Here is an 18,974-nt window from a genome sequence, read left to right as displayed (position 1 = left end):
GCTTCTTCTTAATAAAAGTAAAAGTCAGAAATCTTTAGAGACAAACATGATGGCTTGTGTTTGTAAAAAGTGGCTTACGTATGTTGGACCTCCAGACAAGACAACCCTATACGGACATCCAAGGCACACTGAAGTGTGGAAAAATAAAAATAAAAAAACTTTTTTTGAATGATATGTCTAAGAAAAGCTCGAAACAAAGATTGCTGTAGCTCACAGGGAGTTTTCATCAGGATACCAGCCAACATTAGTAAGCTCCTTATGACAAAGACCAGCCTCATGTTGTTGCTCTATACAAATATTGCCTATTTTAAGAGTTTGTGCTTTTGTATGCTGAATATGAACAACTCCACATATGACTCCATCACTAAATTTTCCAAATACACATATGGCCTCCTTACACGAGCCAGTGTCAGCTTTGTGTTTTCATTCCAATCAGGCAGCCAATTTTACTGATGACTGTCTTCTCTTGTTAAATATGTGTGTGTGTGTGTGTGTGTGTGTGTGTGTGTGTGTGTGCGTGTACACCGGTGAAATCAGCTGCATTAATAAAAACCTCCCAGAACACCTGAGACCTCTGCTGCAGGATTAAGTTGGTCATATCATATCTTATCACCGGATGCGTGAGGTACGTGAAAGCGATAGGTTAGGGAATGGAGGGAGTAAAGGATTTAATAGATGAACATTTTTCAGAGGGAGAGTTGTTCTAAAGGCTCTTTAGACCTCAAATGAGTTGATTTCCAAATTACATTCCTGACTTTTAGTTAAGTTTTAATTTGAAGCTCAGTCGGAACTGAATAAGTTTCTTTCCTTCATGGAAAATAAGCCCCATCATCTTCTTTTCTCACTTCCTGTTCTGCAGGGCATTTGTCTAACTTTGCACAGCGTGAAAACAAGACTCTGACATTCCACTAAAGCAACAAGAATATTTCTATTTCTTTAGAGCAGTTCTGCCTCTGAAAAATATTTGCACAAGTAAAACTCCAATCTCTGTGGCAGCCAGATCACATGAGACTGCAATTCTCCGTCTGCTTTTTGAGGTCTTCCAGCGTGGCCTGGGCTTTGTCTTTCAGCTGGTCGATGTCCACGTTCTGGATGTTGGACAGCTGGCCCAGCACTGACTGCTTGTGCGCTTCCTCCTGGTTGTCTTCAGCAATCATCTTGGCCAGCTCTGTGGGCAGCTCCACGTCATCCCCCGCCTGCTGGATCTGAGTGTCATCTAACTCATTCTGAGGTGGAAACACAAATGTTGGATACACAATGGACACACATGAGATACGGCCAGCAGGACAAGAGGAGGAACAAAATAGGTAATAACTCAAAAACAAAAGGCTCAGATTGGATGTCTGTTGCTCACAGTAAGTGCTGGTCTACAATACTAATCTTTATAAAGACAGTAGCATGTGTTCATGTTCTTTTTTGTTTGCTAAAAGGTGAGGTGGATTATTTTACCTTTGGTAGTCTGTACTTTTCGCGAAAATGAGTTCTAACTGTGGCTCTCTCAGCTTTCTTCTGGGCGAAATGGGCTTCTCGTTCGCGTCTGCAAAAGGGAAAAAAGGTGTCATACAAATTTACATCATTGCTTCAGTCTTTCAGTCGATGTTTTTTTTTTATGCAGCTGCATGACCTTTTACCTATGCTAGGCTCTGAAGTAACCACGCTCCAGATTGTGAAAATCAGTGTTTTTGTCTCTGCCATGTGCTCTGTTTCATGTCTACTTTACGAGCATCATACGGAACTTGATGGATTTGGATCTCGGTGTGTAGCACTACCATTTGCGCCTTTTAGCTCTTTAAGTATAGGGCCAACAGAAGGTGGAGCTGAAGTGAGGCCTCAGGGGGAGAAAAGAAGGAAGCAATGTTCAGGTTATGATTAGAAGTTCCAGACACGGTGTCCTGTCACTCCAACACTCTCTCCTCTTGGATGTGGACTACTAGAAGTAACCTAGTAGCTGAAGCGTTTATACAGCTGCCCACCCATGCCATATATACTGCATTTTGAAGTCCCCTCTGTTTCTGCAGGGCTACCATTAAAGGCGGAGTTTCAGATCAACAGGCAGCTCAGATGAGTCAAAGAAGTGGAACATATATTTAAACCATCTCCAACATTTTAACATTTTTAAATTGGGGTTTTGCTGTTTCTCTTTACTAAGACGGTGTGTGATGCCTCCAGCAGAGGGCAGACACTCGGCTGCAATATTCACTGGAATATTCATGGCTTCAGTGTAGTTTATAATTGTGCCTCATGCACTGCGAATTTAATAAAAATGCCTCCTAATACCACGAGTTAACTTTCTGGGCCGAACACAGCATGAGTACTTTGGTAAAGACCACATTTTATTACAGGCAGAGAGCTATAATAGGTACAACAACATAAACACCACCGATTATTTTCTCCAAAGCCACAGAAGTAGAGGTTACACTGTACGCCCAGAAGGATCAAATTCAGCAGCGTAGGCTAAAGGCAGCGAGAACACCGCCATGGGCATGATGTGCAAAGTATTTGTAACCAGTGTGTCAGAGGAAGGTCATATTAAATGGAGATGCAGCATTGATGCTGCCTGTGTGAGCCTGAGTTCACTTCCTATTGACCCCAGTGGGCGAAACACCGAGCAGCACACACGCTCACTGCACGGCTCAGTTGCAGTCAGTGAGCAAAGTCTTGTATCTTCTCCTCTCAAGGGCATCAGATGGCCAGAGCTGTCACTGTGGCCTGAGTGCTGAGGGTGATAAAGAGCCTACATGTGGTCCCACCCCCACACAACGTTGTTCTGCATTAATATGAACAGAACTTCTCAGTAGCACCTCTGAACATTAGCTCACTTCCACTGATGACAGGCGTTAAGCATCTCACCATCCTGTACAGCTCAGTGGGCTGAGATCAATTTTAATGCTGTCAGAGTTAAGCACGACACTTCCCACTCATGCTTAAAATGTCTGCACATGCTCCTGAGCTTCAGCCTTTTTTTTTTTTTTTTTTTTTTAACATTATGTATCAAAGGTAACTTATTCAATGGGCCATGTGAACATCTGATATAATGTGAAGTCCCGCTCTAAGGGAAACATCCAACTTATCCAGTGAGCTGCTGTTTGTTGGGTGAACTCTACCGTGTGACCTTAGTGTTGTGTTGTCCTCCAGTGGGCTCAGGAGATAACATCAAGTGTCTACATTTGGAAAAGAAATTCACTTTTACCCACGAGACAGGGAAGAGATTCAATTGATAAAAGCAAGCGTGACTAAAGAATTAAGGGGCGTCGAGCTGGAAGCTGGCTGCTATAAATATCCCTACAACTAAACAGAGTTTCAATTTAAATTCAATTTATTATAACTTATTTAGGTTGCACTATATTTTATGGACAATTAATCGCAACCCCCTCTTTAAGGAGGAATAAACAAGCTTAATTAACACGAGTTAGTTTGCGTCTCCGACAATATCCAGTCGGAGCTTCTATTTTACCCGCTTTATTTAACACACAGCAGAACACGCTTCATTATTCAACCGCACGCACAGCAATAGGGACAATTTTTGCCCCGGGCATCAATCCCTGTAGACATTTCCGTGGAACAATGATCCCAGGAATCCCAAATTAGAAACGGCTCTACATAATTTGCCAAAGCGAAGAGACACGGAGCTCCCCGGGCGAGAGGAGCAGCTGTGCGCGCGTGTGCGTGTGTGTGTGTGTGTGTGGAGCGCTCATGTTGCATTGATGCGTAAATTAAAAAAAAAAGCGCGCGGCGCTTTGGGGACGCTCAGCTCTTTACCCACAAACACACACACTGTTTAGACGCGCCACACTTCCAGCGCTTTCCCGACACATACTGTGGGATTTCAACTTCACAATCACATCGTCAATCATCGCCTTACTTTTCCTCCTCCAGCTGCTGTTGATATTGTTCAAATTCCTCTTGAGTCATCCCCTTCGTGCCGGCGTCTGATTTCTCCCCTTCGGATTTCTCCTCTGTCAGTCCACCTGTCAGGTTCTTCAGCTGTCCTCCCACCACGTGTTTTACCATGAAAGCCATGGCTGCACCTCTGTTTTCGGGTAAGAAGTTGAAGGCTTGATGCGCCCCGAATAGAGCGGTAGCGACAGATATAAATCCGTCAAGTGACGCTTACACCAGGCGTCTGGAGGTGACACGCGAGAGCATGTATCTTACGATGGCTCAATCAGAGCAAACAAAGTGGGGAAAAGTATTCCGAAGCGCCTCGGAGGATGGTAGCTTCAGCACCACTGGCCCTGGACAGCTCCGCGCCGTGATGGATGGAGAGGAGCTGCTCAGTTATGAGTCAACAAGTTTGGCGGTGAACTCTACCAATCCCGAGACTCCATCCGCAGCCACCACTCCCTCCACCCAATCCCAGACACCGCCGGATTGGGTGTGCGCTTTTTTTTTGCATGGCGCGCGCTGGCATCCTGGGATGCCGCGATTATAACTCACGATGGAGTCAGACAGGACTTAGGGGCGGACAAACAACACGTGACGAGCCTCAGTGTCTTCTGGCTGCTTTGGTGCCTCCGCGTCTCTCTGGATCATCAGTGCGCTGGAGCCTAAAACACAGATTGTCAACACACAAAGAGCCTCCTAACTGCAAATTAGTCGAATGTCTGTCTGTGGTTAAAATGGCATGAGGTCAGTTTATTGGCCTAATCACTTGGAAATGACGAGTTGCTGTCTGATGTACACGAACAAGCTCCTTTCTGCAAGACGAGAGGAGACTAAAAAAATGCAAAATGCATCTTTCAATCGAAGCAGCTTCTCATTCTTAATTCCCATTTCACGTCTCCTCCATTAACATTCAGGAATTTCAGCCCCCTCAAATTAGGAATTTTGTTTACAGCTGCATCACCCACTGACTCATATGTACAAATCCGTTTATAATGTCCGGTCTCCTATAGGATTTTCTGTGTTACACCCTCTAGTGTTTGTGTGTTTGTGTGTCTAGTGCAGAGAGGAATAACGGTTCAACTTCCATCACCATAAAAAATGATTTATTAAGACGCTGGGTGCTTCTGTGTGACTCTGTGTGACGCAGTGTTCAGCTGGAAAGCCTCACTTCTAAAAATATAATCTACATGTGTGTCTGTGTGTGTGAAACCTCGCTTTCTCTCTCCAAAGTGTGAAAAGGAACTTTGATCACAAGGCAACAACTTCAGCATCCTGATCCTCGCAGCAGTCTGACACTGAGCCTGGCCTACTTTTCCAGTCCCTGTGGATCAAGAGAGACACAGTGCGTCTCAGTGTCTTTTTGTCATGAGCTTAGCAAAGCCCTGTTAGCCTATACCTGCCTTGCTTTAAAAAAAATATATAAAAAAATCTCCCTCCAACTTCAAAGCTGCCACCAGTGAATAGATTGAAACGTAAAACAGTGAATAAGATCCAAACTGTAATCTCTGTGAAATTGAATAAAAAGAAAGAATTTGCCTAACCAGCATGTTTCAACATCAATTTATATCTTCCTGCTTCTGATATTCACACCTATGGGAATATGTTCCCAGCCCAAGTCTCACTCACTTTTTATGGATTATCACTAAGCCCTGACTACAGGTGCTCTAGCAGGTGAACAGTGTGACTTGTTTAAAATTGTGTGTACTATACACACACACACACACACACACACACACACACACACACACACACACACACACACACACACACACACACACACACACACACACACGAACACAGGTGGAACATACAGTATATGAGGAGTGCAGCCCACATATATGACATGTTTTAGCTGAGCCACACAGAGCAGCTGGCCTTTTCCAAAAATGTGACAGCACAGATATTGTGTTTATTCGCAAGTGCACTAAACTTATGACTAATACATCAGCTGTCCCCCCTCCCCCCCTCCCCCCCTTCTTGTGATACACTGTCATCACTGTCAACATGCAAGGTATTATTAGGCCCAAAAAAGACACAGTGAGTTCTGGCTGCCCACTCAAATTTCTCTCTTATAATTTATTAATGAGCGGGTGTTGTATTATTGGGAAGTAAAGGATACTTTCATTCGGATCCTATTTATTAAATGTTTGTGAGATTAACAAACTGTTGTTTCTCACAGTTTTGTTGGCTCATGAATGCAAACAGACATTAGCACGTATTGTTGCTTGTTAAGGTGAAGTAGCAGAGGAGTATTAGTTGGGGGCTGCATGCTGTCAGTAATGACAACTGGGTCGCCTGAATGGAGGGCAGCTTTTCCTAAAGATACATTTTTTTGTTTTTATACCGGAGGAGTTGCTAATCAGTGCTCATTTGGAGTTACAAGATCATGGACAACAGACGGGTTATGGCATTTACTCAGGTCAACCAGTGTGGGTTAACTTAAACACACACAATGTGGACAGAAGTAATATGGACATCTTTAATGAATGCTCATCCAACTTTTGATCGTCTCCAACAGTTCGCCATGTGCATTGTTGACTAGAACCCCTGCCAATTCCAGTGCATACAGAACCGCTCTTTGTCCTTGACATTTGTATCATTCTATTGTGGATGTTCTTGAAGAAGTCGGGGGAACAGTACAAGTTGATTTCACGCGCTGAAATAAGGACATAAGCCATAGAAGAGCATCACACAATGTGGTTCTGTCTAATTGCCCTTCATCAAATTTAAAACCCCACAATATGGGAATGGGTCCTGATTTGTGCATACGTGCCCTGCGGTTGCCATCACCAACAGTAACAGTAATTAGTAACATTAAGACGATGCCATCAGCTGTGTTAATTAGGAGCATGTTTCAGACAAAGACATACTAGGGGACCAATATGTTCATGCATGAACGTGCATGATTTTAAAATGAGTTCATGGTATTTCCTTCTACTTGTGGTCAGTTCCTTTTTGTTGCCCAGTCAGCTTTGATTCATGTCTCACTGTACGGTTACAAAGAACTGTTAAGGTATTTTGGTGGTGCATCCCTGTCTACAAAGCTGACACATTACTCTCTTCCAGCATTTGTTTTGAAATACAGTCAAAAGTGTTACATTTAGAAAAATCATCAGAAGAAAAGAAAAATGCACAACATAAACCTGAGAGAGTAAAATACTACAGTATTGACAGACAGAGATTGTACATTTGGCCTCTGAATAAGAAGAATTTCTCTGGAAGTAACAACAAAAGGTTCAACAGGCCTGACAGACAGTGTTTGCTGTGAGCCAAGAGTGATCACCGTGTGAGTCGACATAACCGAAAGCATCTTGTTGGCTTACGACCAGTCACGCTTCCAGCCTGGTTACACTTGATCTTCTAGGATTAGGAGCCTGTGTGGGATTGGGAGAGATGGATTTACCATCACTCACCCTCGCTGATCCTCTGCAGACGAGAGTTACACCTTTGTTTCTTTAGACAAGAGATTCATCATCAAATAAACATGCAAACAATATCCACATTCAGGGATTTTTATTTTTAAATTTTATTCACACAGGCGCAAATGACACCATTAACAAGTTACTGGAATGCTTGTCTAAAGGACAGCAGTGTGTGCGGCACCCTCCTCACGAGACGACAGAACATCACAATAATCCCATTAGAAGTGAAAAATGCTCTGTGCACTTGAGGGAAAAAAAGTGTTTTTTGTATCCAGTAACCATCCAAGGCCATTTCGAGACGCGAATGGTTTGCTGAGATTTATTTCTACCCGTTTCAGCTCCTGAGCAGAGATCAAACGGACAGGTGGGGTCACGGGAGCAGGGCACCATATGGTGGGGAGCGAGTCTCCCCAACAGTGGTGGTTTGATGTCCCACAGGCTGTCCAGGAGGTGTTGCTCTACGCTGCATGTCAGCAAGGCCACTGTCCCCACAGTTAACATCAACTACTTCCACATGATATCACAGCCCAGACGCAGAGAAAAGAAAAACGTACACTTTTAAACCTGGTGGGTTTTTTTTTTTTGTGTGTGTGTGTGTAAATGTTCACCCATTTTGTCAATGTGCCTCAGCAGAAAGTAGTACAGAAGAAAACTGTTGACAGAAAAGTCTGTGGATTATGCAGAGTAACTGGGACACAGTATCAGGAAAGGGATGCTGCTGGGAAATGTGTGTTTTTCTTTTTTCTTTTTTCCTCAGCGTTTCTTTGTTCAGCACATGCTCCAATAAAAACACTTTTTTACTCTGACGCAATTACAGGCATCATTGAAATTTATAAAGTGAAAAGCATTCTGGGTGAGTGAACGTAAACTTTTTCCTAAATGACTGATAAAATGTATATCAGTGACACGTTTCATTGTTTCTCTGATGTTATATTGGCATGAAAAAAGTGGCCAAGACATTGGACTTATATATGATAATGGTTGTGTTCAGTTTGGACATGTTCACTCTCAACTCAGAAAAAAATACATTTACTGTGAAACGTGTTAACTGAAAACAGGAACCCAGACTGGGATTCAGATTTCATGTTGGCATGGTTGAATGTGTGAAAAGAAGCTGCTAAGAGACACACTCAGCGAGAGAATTCACAGGAGAAAAATGCGCAGATCAAAAGTGAGAAAGATGAAACACAAATGTTCCGAGTACTGGCTGAAACAGGTTGCGAAATCGAGTGTGAACTAGGAAAAAAAAAGACCCAAGACGGTCAGAAATATTGCTGCCTCCAAAATCCATCTCTGTAGCGATGGAGTTTCCCTGAATATAATTTTTGGAAGGACCTCATGTGTCACACAGTCATATACGTTTACACACACGTGTGTCTGACTCTCAGAGTCTGTAACGGTTCTGTTGTCAGACCAGAGTTGTTTAATCCACATACTGCGCATGAAGCCTTCTTTATTTTCTGGAAAACCGCTGGCAGCCCGTTAAAACCACCTTAAAGAAACCAGCAAATTCCAAATGCAGCTCCTATCTCTATGTATGCTCTGAGCAGTATTAATTTATTAGCATCCTCCATTTCTGTGCATACTAATGCATGAACTTGTATTAGTGTAAGTAGCTCTCGTGGGTTTAAACCTTATAAGCATTGCAGCTTTATGCCACGCTGCACCCTCTGGGCTACAAAGTGGGCTAAGTCGCTGCACAGTGAGACAGTGTGTGATATCTGCGTGCTGGACATCAAAAGATAAAACGTTTAAGTGATTAGTTAAAATGGCCGCCGGCTACAGCTCGCGTCCAGGAGAAGACGTTCAGCTAACCACAATGGCAAGAGTGTGTTTTATAAGGGAAAAGTGTCATTTTAAAAATTTTCAGGAGACAGGAAAGCGAGACAAGATAGAGGGAGAGCCGAGCAGCGAAGGTCATGGGTCAGCTCTGAGTCCACATCATGAGCATATGGCTGACTGCCGAGCCCACTCATGCGCTGCGATGTCTGCTTCTTTAGCTTCTCTTCCCCCCCCTATTTATTTTACACCTCCCTCGCCGCTCTTATGCAGTTGCTTCACGCTCAGCCCTTACCCTTCCTCCTTATCCTCTCCCCCCTCTTCTTCCTCACCCCCACTCCTCTCTCCATCTTCTCCTTCAAAACCCTACCATCCTCCTGCCCGCCATCCTTCCATCCCTCCCTCCCTCCCCCCCCGTCTGCCCTGCCCGATTTAGACCTCTTGCCCGAGAGGAACATCGGAGCACAATGGGTTGGTGCTGGCTGAGCTTAAATGGAATGAGAAAAGTGGAAAATTCTCTTTCATGAACAGATGCAAACAATCGGCGGCGTTGAGCGAGGGTGAGCAGAGAGGAGAAGGGTGAGATAAAGCAGGGTGGGGAAATAAGAGAGCGGGGAGGAGTTGGTGAAATGGTTGGAGATGGGGTGAAGGTCAGTGGGGAGGGGAGCGGGAGGAGTGTCTTAATTCCAAAAGCCAGTTGGACGACAAATTTATGACTTTACAGTATACTGTAGATAACCCTGTGCTTGTGTAGCTGAGTTTTTGGAGCACGGTCCTCAAATTTCCTAATACTTTCAATAGTACTCTGCTTTGTGTCTCATATTAGGCTTTAGAGGGATTTTTTTAAGTTTTAGGGTTCTGTCTCTTCCTGATTAACAGTGTACACAGGGAGACATTTCACAAAACTGTAACTAAACAACATCACTAGGTAGCACTGGTAATTAGCAATTTTTAGCCAGGTGCTAAATGTCCCTCCAATCTTTTAGAATGGGACACATTTTCCAGTGTCTCTAAGTTGGACGTACAGTAAGCTGTAGTTAGTCTGGTACCTTTTTTATTTAAAGGATTAAATAAACATTTCAGATCATTTATTCAAATCATAGTGTCGGCCGATGATTGGTTGTGGTGACCCTGATCTGATGGGATCAGCTGATTTATTCCACCATGGTCACATACTAATTGTTAAGTATTTCTGATCATTTGCTGAGGAGGTGGGTTTGTAGCCTAAAAGACCACCACAACAAGTGTGAATCAACCCAAAACAGTATAGTCTGTCTGACCAGCTCACTGTAAAGCCTCTATAAATCTTTGAAACCCGAAAGAAGCTGCTGATTCAGGTGATGATTTGCTGTATGTTCTTCATTATGAGCCATCACTTTCCATGCTGCACATTGTTTCTGTCACTGTCTCTTGATTATTTATATTAAATTGTTATTTTAGATTTTCACTGTCACTGCCTCCAAAAATTCTGGATGTCATACGTCATTGTGGATCAGCAAACTGGCTTTGCAAATCTTCAGTACAATTCAATTCTCAAAAGTCATTACACACCATAAACACTGTGTAGTTAAATTTCTCTTGATGGCATATTTTCTCTACATTGTATCATCTTGTTGTGTCCCTTAGGCCTGCCTGAAGCCTCACACTCCATCTGTTTCCTGTGCAGCTCTCTCTCTCTCTAGCAGCTAGGATAGAGGTGTTGATGGATACTCACATCCACATTTGCAGCCATCATACAAACAGACACAACTTTCCATGTCTCTGCACGGGCTACAAGGTCAGCAACGTGAGCCTTTTATACCTTTTCTCCCTATGTCTGTTTACTCCAAATACACAGGAACACAGTTACATAACCCCCTCCCTCACCAACACAATGAGAACTTATAACCCCAAGTTTGTAAGACAGCTCTCACCCCTGTTCCTCCTGCATCGTCACACACATACAGTACGTGCAGGCACTGCTGCTAAAACAGTGACGTTCCCCAGCACAGGGTTGAGTCAGAGCAGAGCAAGTCTTGTTCTTACATTCAAATAAACACAGTCGTGGTGTGTTTACACTATGAGCACTTACGCCCACAGTCTGACCTCAGAAAACCTGCACTCAGCCTGTATATATCCTTGCTTGATACCCCAGAAAGGCTAAGTCCTAAGGAAAAGGGGCAGAAGACGACTGTAGAAGAGCAATTTATGGAAACCCTCATGGCAAAGACATTCCCTCCTCAGCCTATGCAGCCCTCTCTGCTGCACTGACCCACCTCCCACAGAAACATTCTCTCCGGACATGTTTGTTTGCCTGCATCGCGTGCAGCCTCTCTGTCTGTCCATTCACCGGAAGCTTGTGAGCGCCGATGTTTGCGGCGTCCCAGTGGACACAACCGATTTGACAACAGCTGAACTGTCGCAAACCCGAGGCCCTGTGGAGTCGGGACTGATCGGAATGGGGGAGGATGGTGCCTCTATGTGCAGATGTATGTTCACACAGCAGCGGCTCAATACCCTCATATGGGCTATAAATAGGTGGCCAACTCTCGCAGAGGGGGGTCTATATGCGCCTGTCAAGAGCAGCATGCAAATTGTATGTTTTAGCTCTATTTGTGATGCTTTGTAGCAGGCAAACTCTCAGACTCTTAGCATTACAAGCATGAATTCCCTAGAAAAAACACAATAAATTCCACCATTGCAAACTACAAGACATAAATGAGAATGTGTTCTTTATTATTTTGTGTTTCTCTATGCAAAAGTTTCTCTATGACAAATATTCAGATTTATGCTGTAGCTAGGAGCATCCTCTCCTCAACTCAAGTATTTTTCTCCTTGTGCTGCTCTCAAAAACACACATAGCAGACTTCCTGACATTGCTGCTGCTCGGGATGAACTCCTCTAAGCTCGCCATCCCTGATGACCTCATCTGATACAGGCTCTTACACATCACTGCTTCTGAATCCTAGTTATCCTTAGAGACCTCATATCAGTAAACACCAAATACACACGGAGTGATGTAGCGAGAGGCTGTGCTTTTCTACATGCGAGGACAGAGTATGAGTCAGTGTGTGTCCGTGTGCACGTGCGGTGAATTGGGTGGGGGTGGGGGCTGATCGTCCTCATCCTGTCACTTCCTCTGTTCCTCTGTCTGCTCAGGTTCTGTGATGACTGTACAGATAAACAGCAGACTACGGACACAGGTTGACAAATATCAGCTGCTCCCCCACCACCACAAATTTGTTGTTTTTCTAAAATGCAGATTTGTTACATGCGTCAAAACCCCAAACTAAACGGAACGGTAGAGCAGGCCTCCTTTCTTTTGCAGCACCTGGTTAGAAACGTACCCTTTTGGAATTAGCAGTAGAAAAAGTGCATATACCCATTAGACGTTAGAGCAGAAATGCTGAGTATATTTACTCATCTCATGCATTTAAGTACCGTTTTCATGTACTTTTGTTCATGGTTTCTATTTTATGATACCTAATAATTTTAAATTCAAATTAAAAATTGCAAATTAATATTTTAATCAAAATTGTATGCTCTGATCTGAAAATGAGTAGCTCTTCAAATTGAGTACTTTACATATATTTCAGTAACAGTACATATGTAACGTTGAACTTCTTTCTTGAATGCAAGACTTTCTACTCAGAGTATTTCTACAATGTAGTATTGCCATTTAGTTTTTTTAAATTTGGAATATTTTATTATCTCCATTATAAATCTTCCAACACTTTAGTAGTGCATTTTTTAATTATCATGTTTAGTACATTGACTACTAAAGGTATCAAAAGCAGCACCATTTCTGATAAGACTTCTACAAGAACTGTTGGGATTCATTAAAGGGGGAGTTTACCAAAGTTCCAATTAAATCATAGGCTTTCACTTGTCTCAGATAGTGTTTAGCCAGAGAGTTTACAGTAGTTTTAGAATAATTACCTCCAAGCCTGAGATTTGCTGCCACAGTAAAACAATGAATGTGATTACAATTTTATTTGTGGTGCTTCTAAGATTTTAAAAAACGTCAGACTAACAATCTTTCCATACAGAGTGTCAGAATTACTCTGGATAATCCACAGACCCCAATGTCAAATTGTTTTTAGTAGAAAGAAGATTTACCAAATGAGCGGAGCAGGAATCTTCTCCAGGGACTTTCTAGAGACCTCAAGGGCAGAGGATGTTTATTGCAATGACTTTGTGGTAATGATGCTGCGATAAACTCAAACCCAGAGGCCCTCAAAAGTGGTTTATGGGCTTTAAAGCTGTCTTAAATATTTAAATTGATATTGTTACACATCTGTCACAAATAGTGTTGACTTATGAGTTGGGTTAAAGAATGTGTTTGGGGCTTAATGTACTTTGAAAAACAAGATGTTACAAAGTAAGATTAGTTCACCTCCATTGTAACGGGATTAAGGCAGAATCCCAAGTGACGGTATCTTAAACCTGTCTCTGCCTGACTCTTTAAAAAGGTGGCTTCAGAAAAGAGCTCCAATAATAATGAGGACTTTCCTTCTCCTCTGACATTCAAGCCAGATTTCTCCAGCTACTTGCCCAGTGTAGCACAAGGAGCAGTTACATAAGATCCTGTGTATTGGTAAATGTCTGCCCAACCTCCAATGGCCCCTACATAACCCAAACGACACGAGGCCAGCTCTGATGAAACCCACTGAAAACAGCTCACGTGCTCTTCTGAATCAAGCCCTCCCCCAAAGGCAAACTCATCATCTTCATCCCTGCTGGAGTGCTTATGTCCCATTCTCTCCTCCGTCTTCCCCTCTGTCAGACCTTTGCGCACCAAATTCAATTAACTCTGGCTCAATCAGAGCGTCTCCGCACACTTCACGGCTGAAGGTGAAGGTAAGGTGAGCCCCCAAATTAGGCCATTGATGTGTAAGAAGTCAGGGCCAAATGCTGGAGCCATCTAACTTTCAGAGACGGGACAGGTGCTGGGATTTATGTGACAGGTTGCTCGAAGATGTTAGCAGTCCTGGGCGTCAGGGACCTTGCCAAGGTGACAACGTCCTTGTCATGTGACATAGACGGGCTGCACATAGGCTGCATAAATGTCCCCCCTCTAAGCCAAGAGAGAGTGTCCATCACAGCTTGTCCCTGCTAGCCAAGTGACCTGCCACAGTCCAACACCACACACCTGGCTAACACAACACATCACAGGAAACACCGCACTTTTGTAAACATCAGAAGAAGGTCGGGTTGCAGAGGGAAAAATGAAACGTTATAAACTAGAACACTAATTTTAAAGTTTAGATATGCAATAAACAGGCATGAACATCTGCGCTTCATTTCAGTAGACGAAAAATACCTCTAAGCAATAACTCTAGAGAGATGTAGGTGATGAAAAGGTCATGTAAAAGTCCATTATTAAAATATATAAAGTAGCTAGTATCATAGTGCAAATGTATAAAAAATAAAATAAATAATAAATAAATCATTTTGTCTCACAATTTATGTTGCTGATGATTATTTACACGTCATTTATTCCTTCCTTTCTTCTCCCCTTCTTCTGATTACGGCTTTGTCTGCATTTGGCTGCATCTCTGACCTCTATCAGGTCTTCAGGTGGACCAGACTGGTGCACAGGCACCATGAGGAGGCTTTTCAATCTCCCCTAAACTTCTATAATTCATCTATTTACACACAATACATAATCCCTTCCTTCAGCGATGATGTGAAGTACCATGTTCTGCATGTAATTCATTGTCATTCATTTGTCTGTTTACCCTAATTCACATGTTAAAGGCGATGGCATGAGGCTATCGTTGTATTTTTGCAGTATTTTTAATATTCCCACTGAAGCCATACAAGTCCATGCAACACAGAGCTGCTGAGTGTAATGTGAGTGACAGCAGTGCTTTCACGGCCCTTCCTGTCACGTTATCTGAGAGGATGGACGTTCTCGTTCTCTTTTTTATTCCTGTCATTTTTCTCTCAACTTTCCTCGTCTCCGGAGCTCAACATTTGACCCATCTCCTGTCATCTTGCTTCAGGATACATATTCATTCAATTGGCTGAAGTTCTAAAATTATTTCATTAGAATAAATAACTCCACTGATCAGTCATGACATTATGACCACCTGAGCAATTTAATGCAATTCAAAACAGTGACTCTGCCATAAATTCTAATTTTACAATGTTTTAATTTCGGTCAGAAAGGTGATGATTCTACTGAGGTCTCTGAGGCCAAAGTGGGTAGTGGGGTCGTACTAATCTAATGTTTTGGCTTAATTATTTTAAATAGGGTGGTCATAATGTTATGCCTGATCGGTGTGTTTTGCCAACTAATGCACCATTATATTCATTCAACCTGTAGCCAGTGAATTAATATCCATAGCAACATGTGCTGTGGAAGAAGCGTTCTGCAATAAAAGCAGCATTCGTTTGAAATGAAGCAGAGAAAAAGCCCAGACATTTTATAAGAGGACTCTTGAATGGTACGTTGCTAATTCCATGTCCACGGCTGACAGCAAATGCTTGAATCTGTAAAGCTGATCAAGCCCATGGTAACATCCACTGTACGTTTGTGGGGAATTGAGATGACGCCCTCATTCAAACTGATCCACAAGAAAACACAACCCAAATCAAATATATCCCTCTGAGATCACAAACCTCTTCCTCCAAGTTTGCACCTCAGCCACCACTAAAGCTCCCATTGCTTTTAGCCAGTGCAGAGTTAAAATGAACATTCTTCAGAGCCACGTGAGTCATGGATGACGTAGCAGCTCACGACTGTGTGTGGGGGCCGATGAGTAATCCAGCTTGGACTAAGGCAGCGGGCGAGTCTTTGAAACCAAGTCTCAGCAGAGTGGGGAAATATTGAAGCACAGATCAGTCTAAACACACCAATAATGTAAGTCCACTGCCAGGAAAAACCACATTCGAGTGAGTTGGTCAAAATGTAGAAAATTAACTATCTGGGGGTTTCTAGCCATCTCCGTAGACATGGTGAAGACCTAATAATAGGATAGTAGCTCATTATCACAGCCAGCTGAGCAGACACAAAGTCCCGACTCTTGACCTACTTGACCAAAACATCCCAGTTGTGGCAGGAATAATCCAGAGTAGAGTGGCTGCAACAACACAAAAGCAGTAATATAAAAAGCTCCAGGCCGCACGAAAAGCAAAGGTTGCATGTGATGCTTACATAAAGTGTATTTGTAGAGTGATGCCTCTACCATCAGCCAAGCCAGGATCAGATGACAGCCAGGCAAACCACACCACCAATCACATGGAGTCAGAGCTGACATCCCACAGCAGGAGCGAGTATCAGTCTAAGTTGATGATGTAAAATCGTAACTACTCCGTCAATCAAGTGATTAGCAAAATCATTTTTTAGACAAAAGAAATTGTTGGTTATCTTTACTCTGAATGACTAGAAAAGTGAGGAAATATTTTTAAAAGTTAGTACTGCTATAATTATATTCTGGCAGATTAGTTAATAAATGAAATTGTTAGATCAGTGGAGACACAAATTAACATGAAAACAGACGTTTATTTATAGATTCTGGTGTTAAGATTGTGGTGAGAAGACAAGTACGGAGCCCTATGAATAGCAGGCATGTCTGAAATGGAGCCTTGGCACTGGTGGTGTTGTTGTTGGAGGGGAGAAGTGGGGATGCAGTGGAGAGCGCAACAAAGGATGACATAAAATATGCAAGGTGGTGTAATTCTTCTTCAGCGAAGATGATGATTGGGTGATAGGAGTTCCTGCACAAAGAACCCAATGAAATTATTAGATAATAGTAGAGAGATGGAGCATTGAAGAGATCATGACATGTGCAGGCTGACTAAAAGCTTCATTTAGTACCAACTATATTTGGTTGAAAACATTCAGGATGTGAATAAAAGATTCTCAAAATGCTCTAAAGTAATTGCAGCTCATAATCACAATCATTGTATTTCACACAGTAATGAGGATGAGGCATAATCATGCAATTTAAAAACATTTAGACACACACACACACACACACACACACACACAGATGAAAAAAGGTGGAGGTGTGGACATTGCAATAACATCGTGATTGTAGCAGCTCTTTATTGGTCCCAAGCTGTCCTCTCATAAAGCAGCAACACAAATGGACAAATGGAAAAGGTCCAGCTCTGCCCTGTGTTAGACCTCTGCAGGATGGGGTCTCCTGTATGTTCCTTCCCATGCACGGAGAGCATGTGCGCTCACTAACAGCTTGCTTTGCTGCGGCTATGTGGTTATACATGTCTGTTCACATGTGAGGTGCCATGATGCATCAACGTAATTAATTTGAATGGGCTCGGTGCAGCCCGGAGTCAAACGTGCTCACAGTGGAGAAGCGGTTAGCTCACTCACACACACACAGAGCAGGAAACACAGGAAAACACTCAAGGGATTCAGACACAGCGCCCTGTCCGTGTACGTGCACCAATGTTCTCCTTGTAATACCCAACATAAACAGTTCATTTGTTGTACTTGGTGAGCCACTCCTGCCTCTTTTCTCTTTCTCAGAGCAGCTTCAGTGGAGCTGCAGCTGCTGAGCCACACGCTGACTCCTAGCTGCATTCATTAGCTCCTGTGTTTCTAGGAGGGTCTGGCTAAAAACCCCGCGCAGGCTTTCAGCCTTCATCTGTGTCTCTCCTCCCCCTGCCCTCCGTGCCAGGCTTGCAGGAGCAAAGCTCAGACAATGTGTGTGGTCTCCCCCGCTCCCGCCACCCCACCCGTGGGGGCACAGGGGCTCTGGGTGGGCAACTGGGAGGGGGTTTGGTGCTACTCAGAGCCAGTGTTTGTCTTTTTAAATTGTTGTTTTGCAGAAATGTACCATTCCATACAAAGACAACCAACCGATCCAGGTATTATTTAGTGCCATCCATGACTAAATTATCCAGCTTAAACATTATTGGAATAAATCTTGCTGGAGAAGCAAGCTAATGTGCTCTGACCCCCGAAGGGACACCTTAAATTACTAACTAAATTACGAAAAAAAAGAAAAACACAATTGAAGGACTTAGCTGTGAACGTACAGTTGTGACAAGCCTTTGACTGCACGCTTTTGTTTGCAGTCTCCAAGGCATGAACCCTAACATTACCCACGGTTGGCTGCGTTTCCTTGTGTGTCACAACAGTTTAAAGTCTGTCCTCTCAGGACACTCGCTGTCACCAAAACCAAGCCCGGGTCGTTCGGAAACTCAGACACAAAATGTTCAGACACCTTCTCGTCTTTAACTTTTCATTACAGCTTCACAATTGTGACACTGTGCAAACTGGGGAGGCCTGGAGCGGCCCAGGTTACCCACAAAATCTGAATGCCCCCCCCCCCCCAGGTGTAGAACTCTCAGCACAAGGAGAAGTGACCAATTCCGAAGCTGAAATAAATCACTATTATAAATATAATATTGGATGTGCATTTAAGGTGGTTTCAGATATTTTGTTATGACCGTAGCAGATTCTCCCAACAAAGGATGGATTTTAACTCTCCCCAACTGCTTATCGTGGTTTGTATGATGACTATTTGTAGTTAAAAATAGTGGTTCATTTTTGTAACTGAACAACACTTTATAAACACACTATTCGCCTATAAATGTACCGTTTATTATTTACCAAAGGGTTTTAATGTCAAAACCTTTTTAAAATCATTTTCCCTTTGAGTGTGTGCCCCTGTCTGGTCACCCCAGTAAGAATTCCTAAATTCACCCTACTATGCGTCCCTGTGAACATGCCTTAAATCACTAGTTTCTGATAGGTCCCGTCTCGTTGTGGCTTGGTGAGGTGTAAAACATTAAACAGAGACGTTGTCCACTCGTGCACCCTGCCACCCAACTCGCCTTTAAAAAGTGATAAACTCTTCTTCTGAATGACGGCAAGCATGACGAATCCTCGCTGTCAGACTGTTGCCGTGACTCATGCAGCGAGGATTCATC

At 43.1% G+C, this 18,974-nt stretch overlaps 1 protein-coding gene across 1 annotated transcript; it reads right to left on the bottom strand.

Moving 5' to 3' along the window:
- Positions 1 to 473: 473 nt before the first annotated feature.
- On the bottom strand, positions 474 to 4,393 carry cplx3b (complexin 3b). Its single transcript, XM_067495106.1, has 3 exons — positions 3,863 to 4,393; positions 1,450 to 1,537; positions 474 to 1,226 (listed from the first exon to the last, which is right to left on the bottom strand). The coding sequence occupies exons 1-3, from the start codon at positions 4,018 to 4,020 to the stop codon at positions 1,002 to 1,004; spliced, it is 471 nt and encodes a 156-aa protein (XP_067351207.1). The 5' UTR covers positions 4,021 to 4,393; the 3' UTR covers positions 474 to 1,001.
- Between the last annotated feature and the right edge of the window lie 14,581 nt (positions 4,394 to 18,974).

Source organism: Channa argus, chromosome 2 (genome assembly GCF_033026475.1).
Source record: "Channa argus isolate prfri chromosome 2, Channa argus male v1.0, whole genome shotgun sequence".
NCBI lineage: Eukaryota > Metazoa > Chordata > Actinopteri > Anabantiformes > Channidae > Channa > Channa argus.
This window is presented reverse-complemented; position numbering and strand designations above follow the sequence as displayed.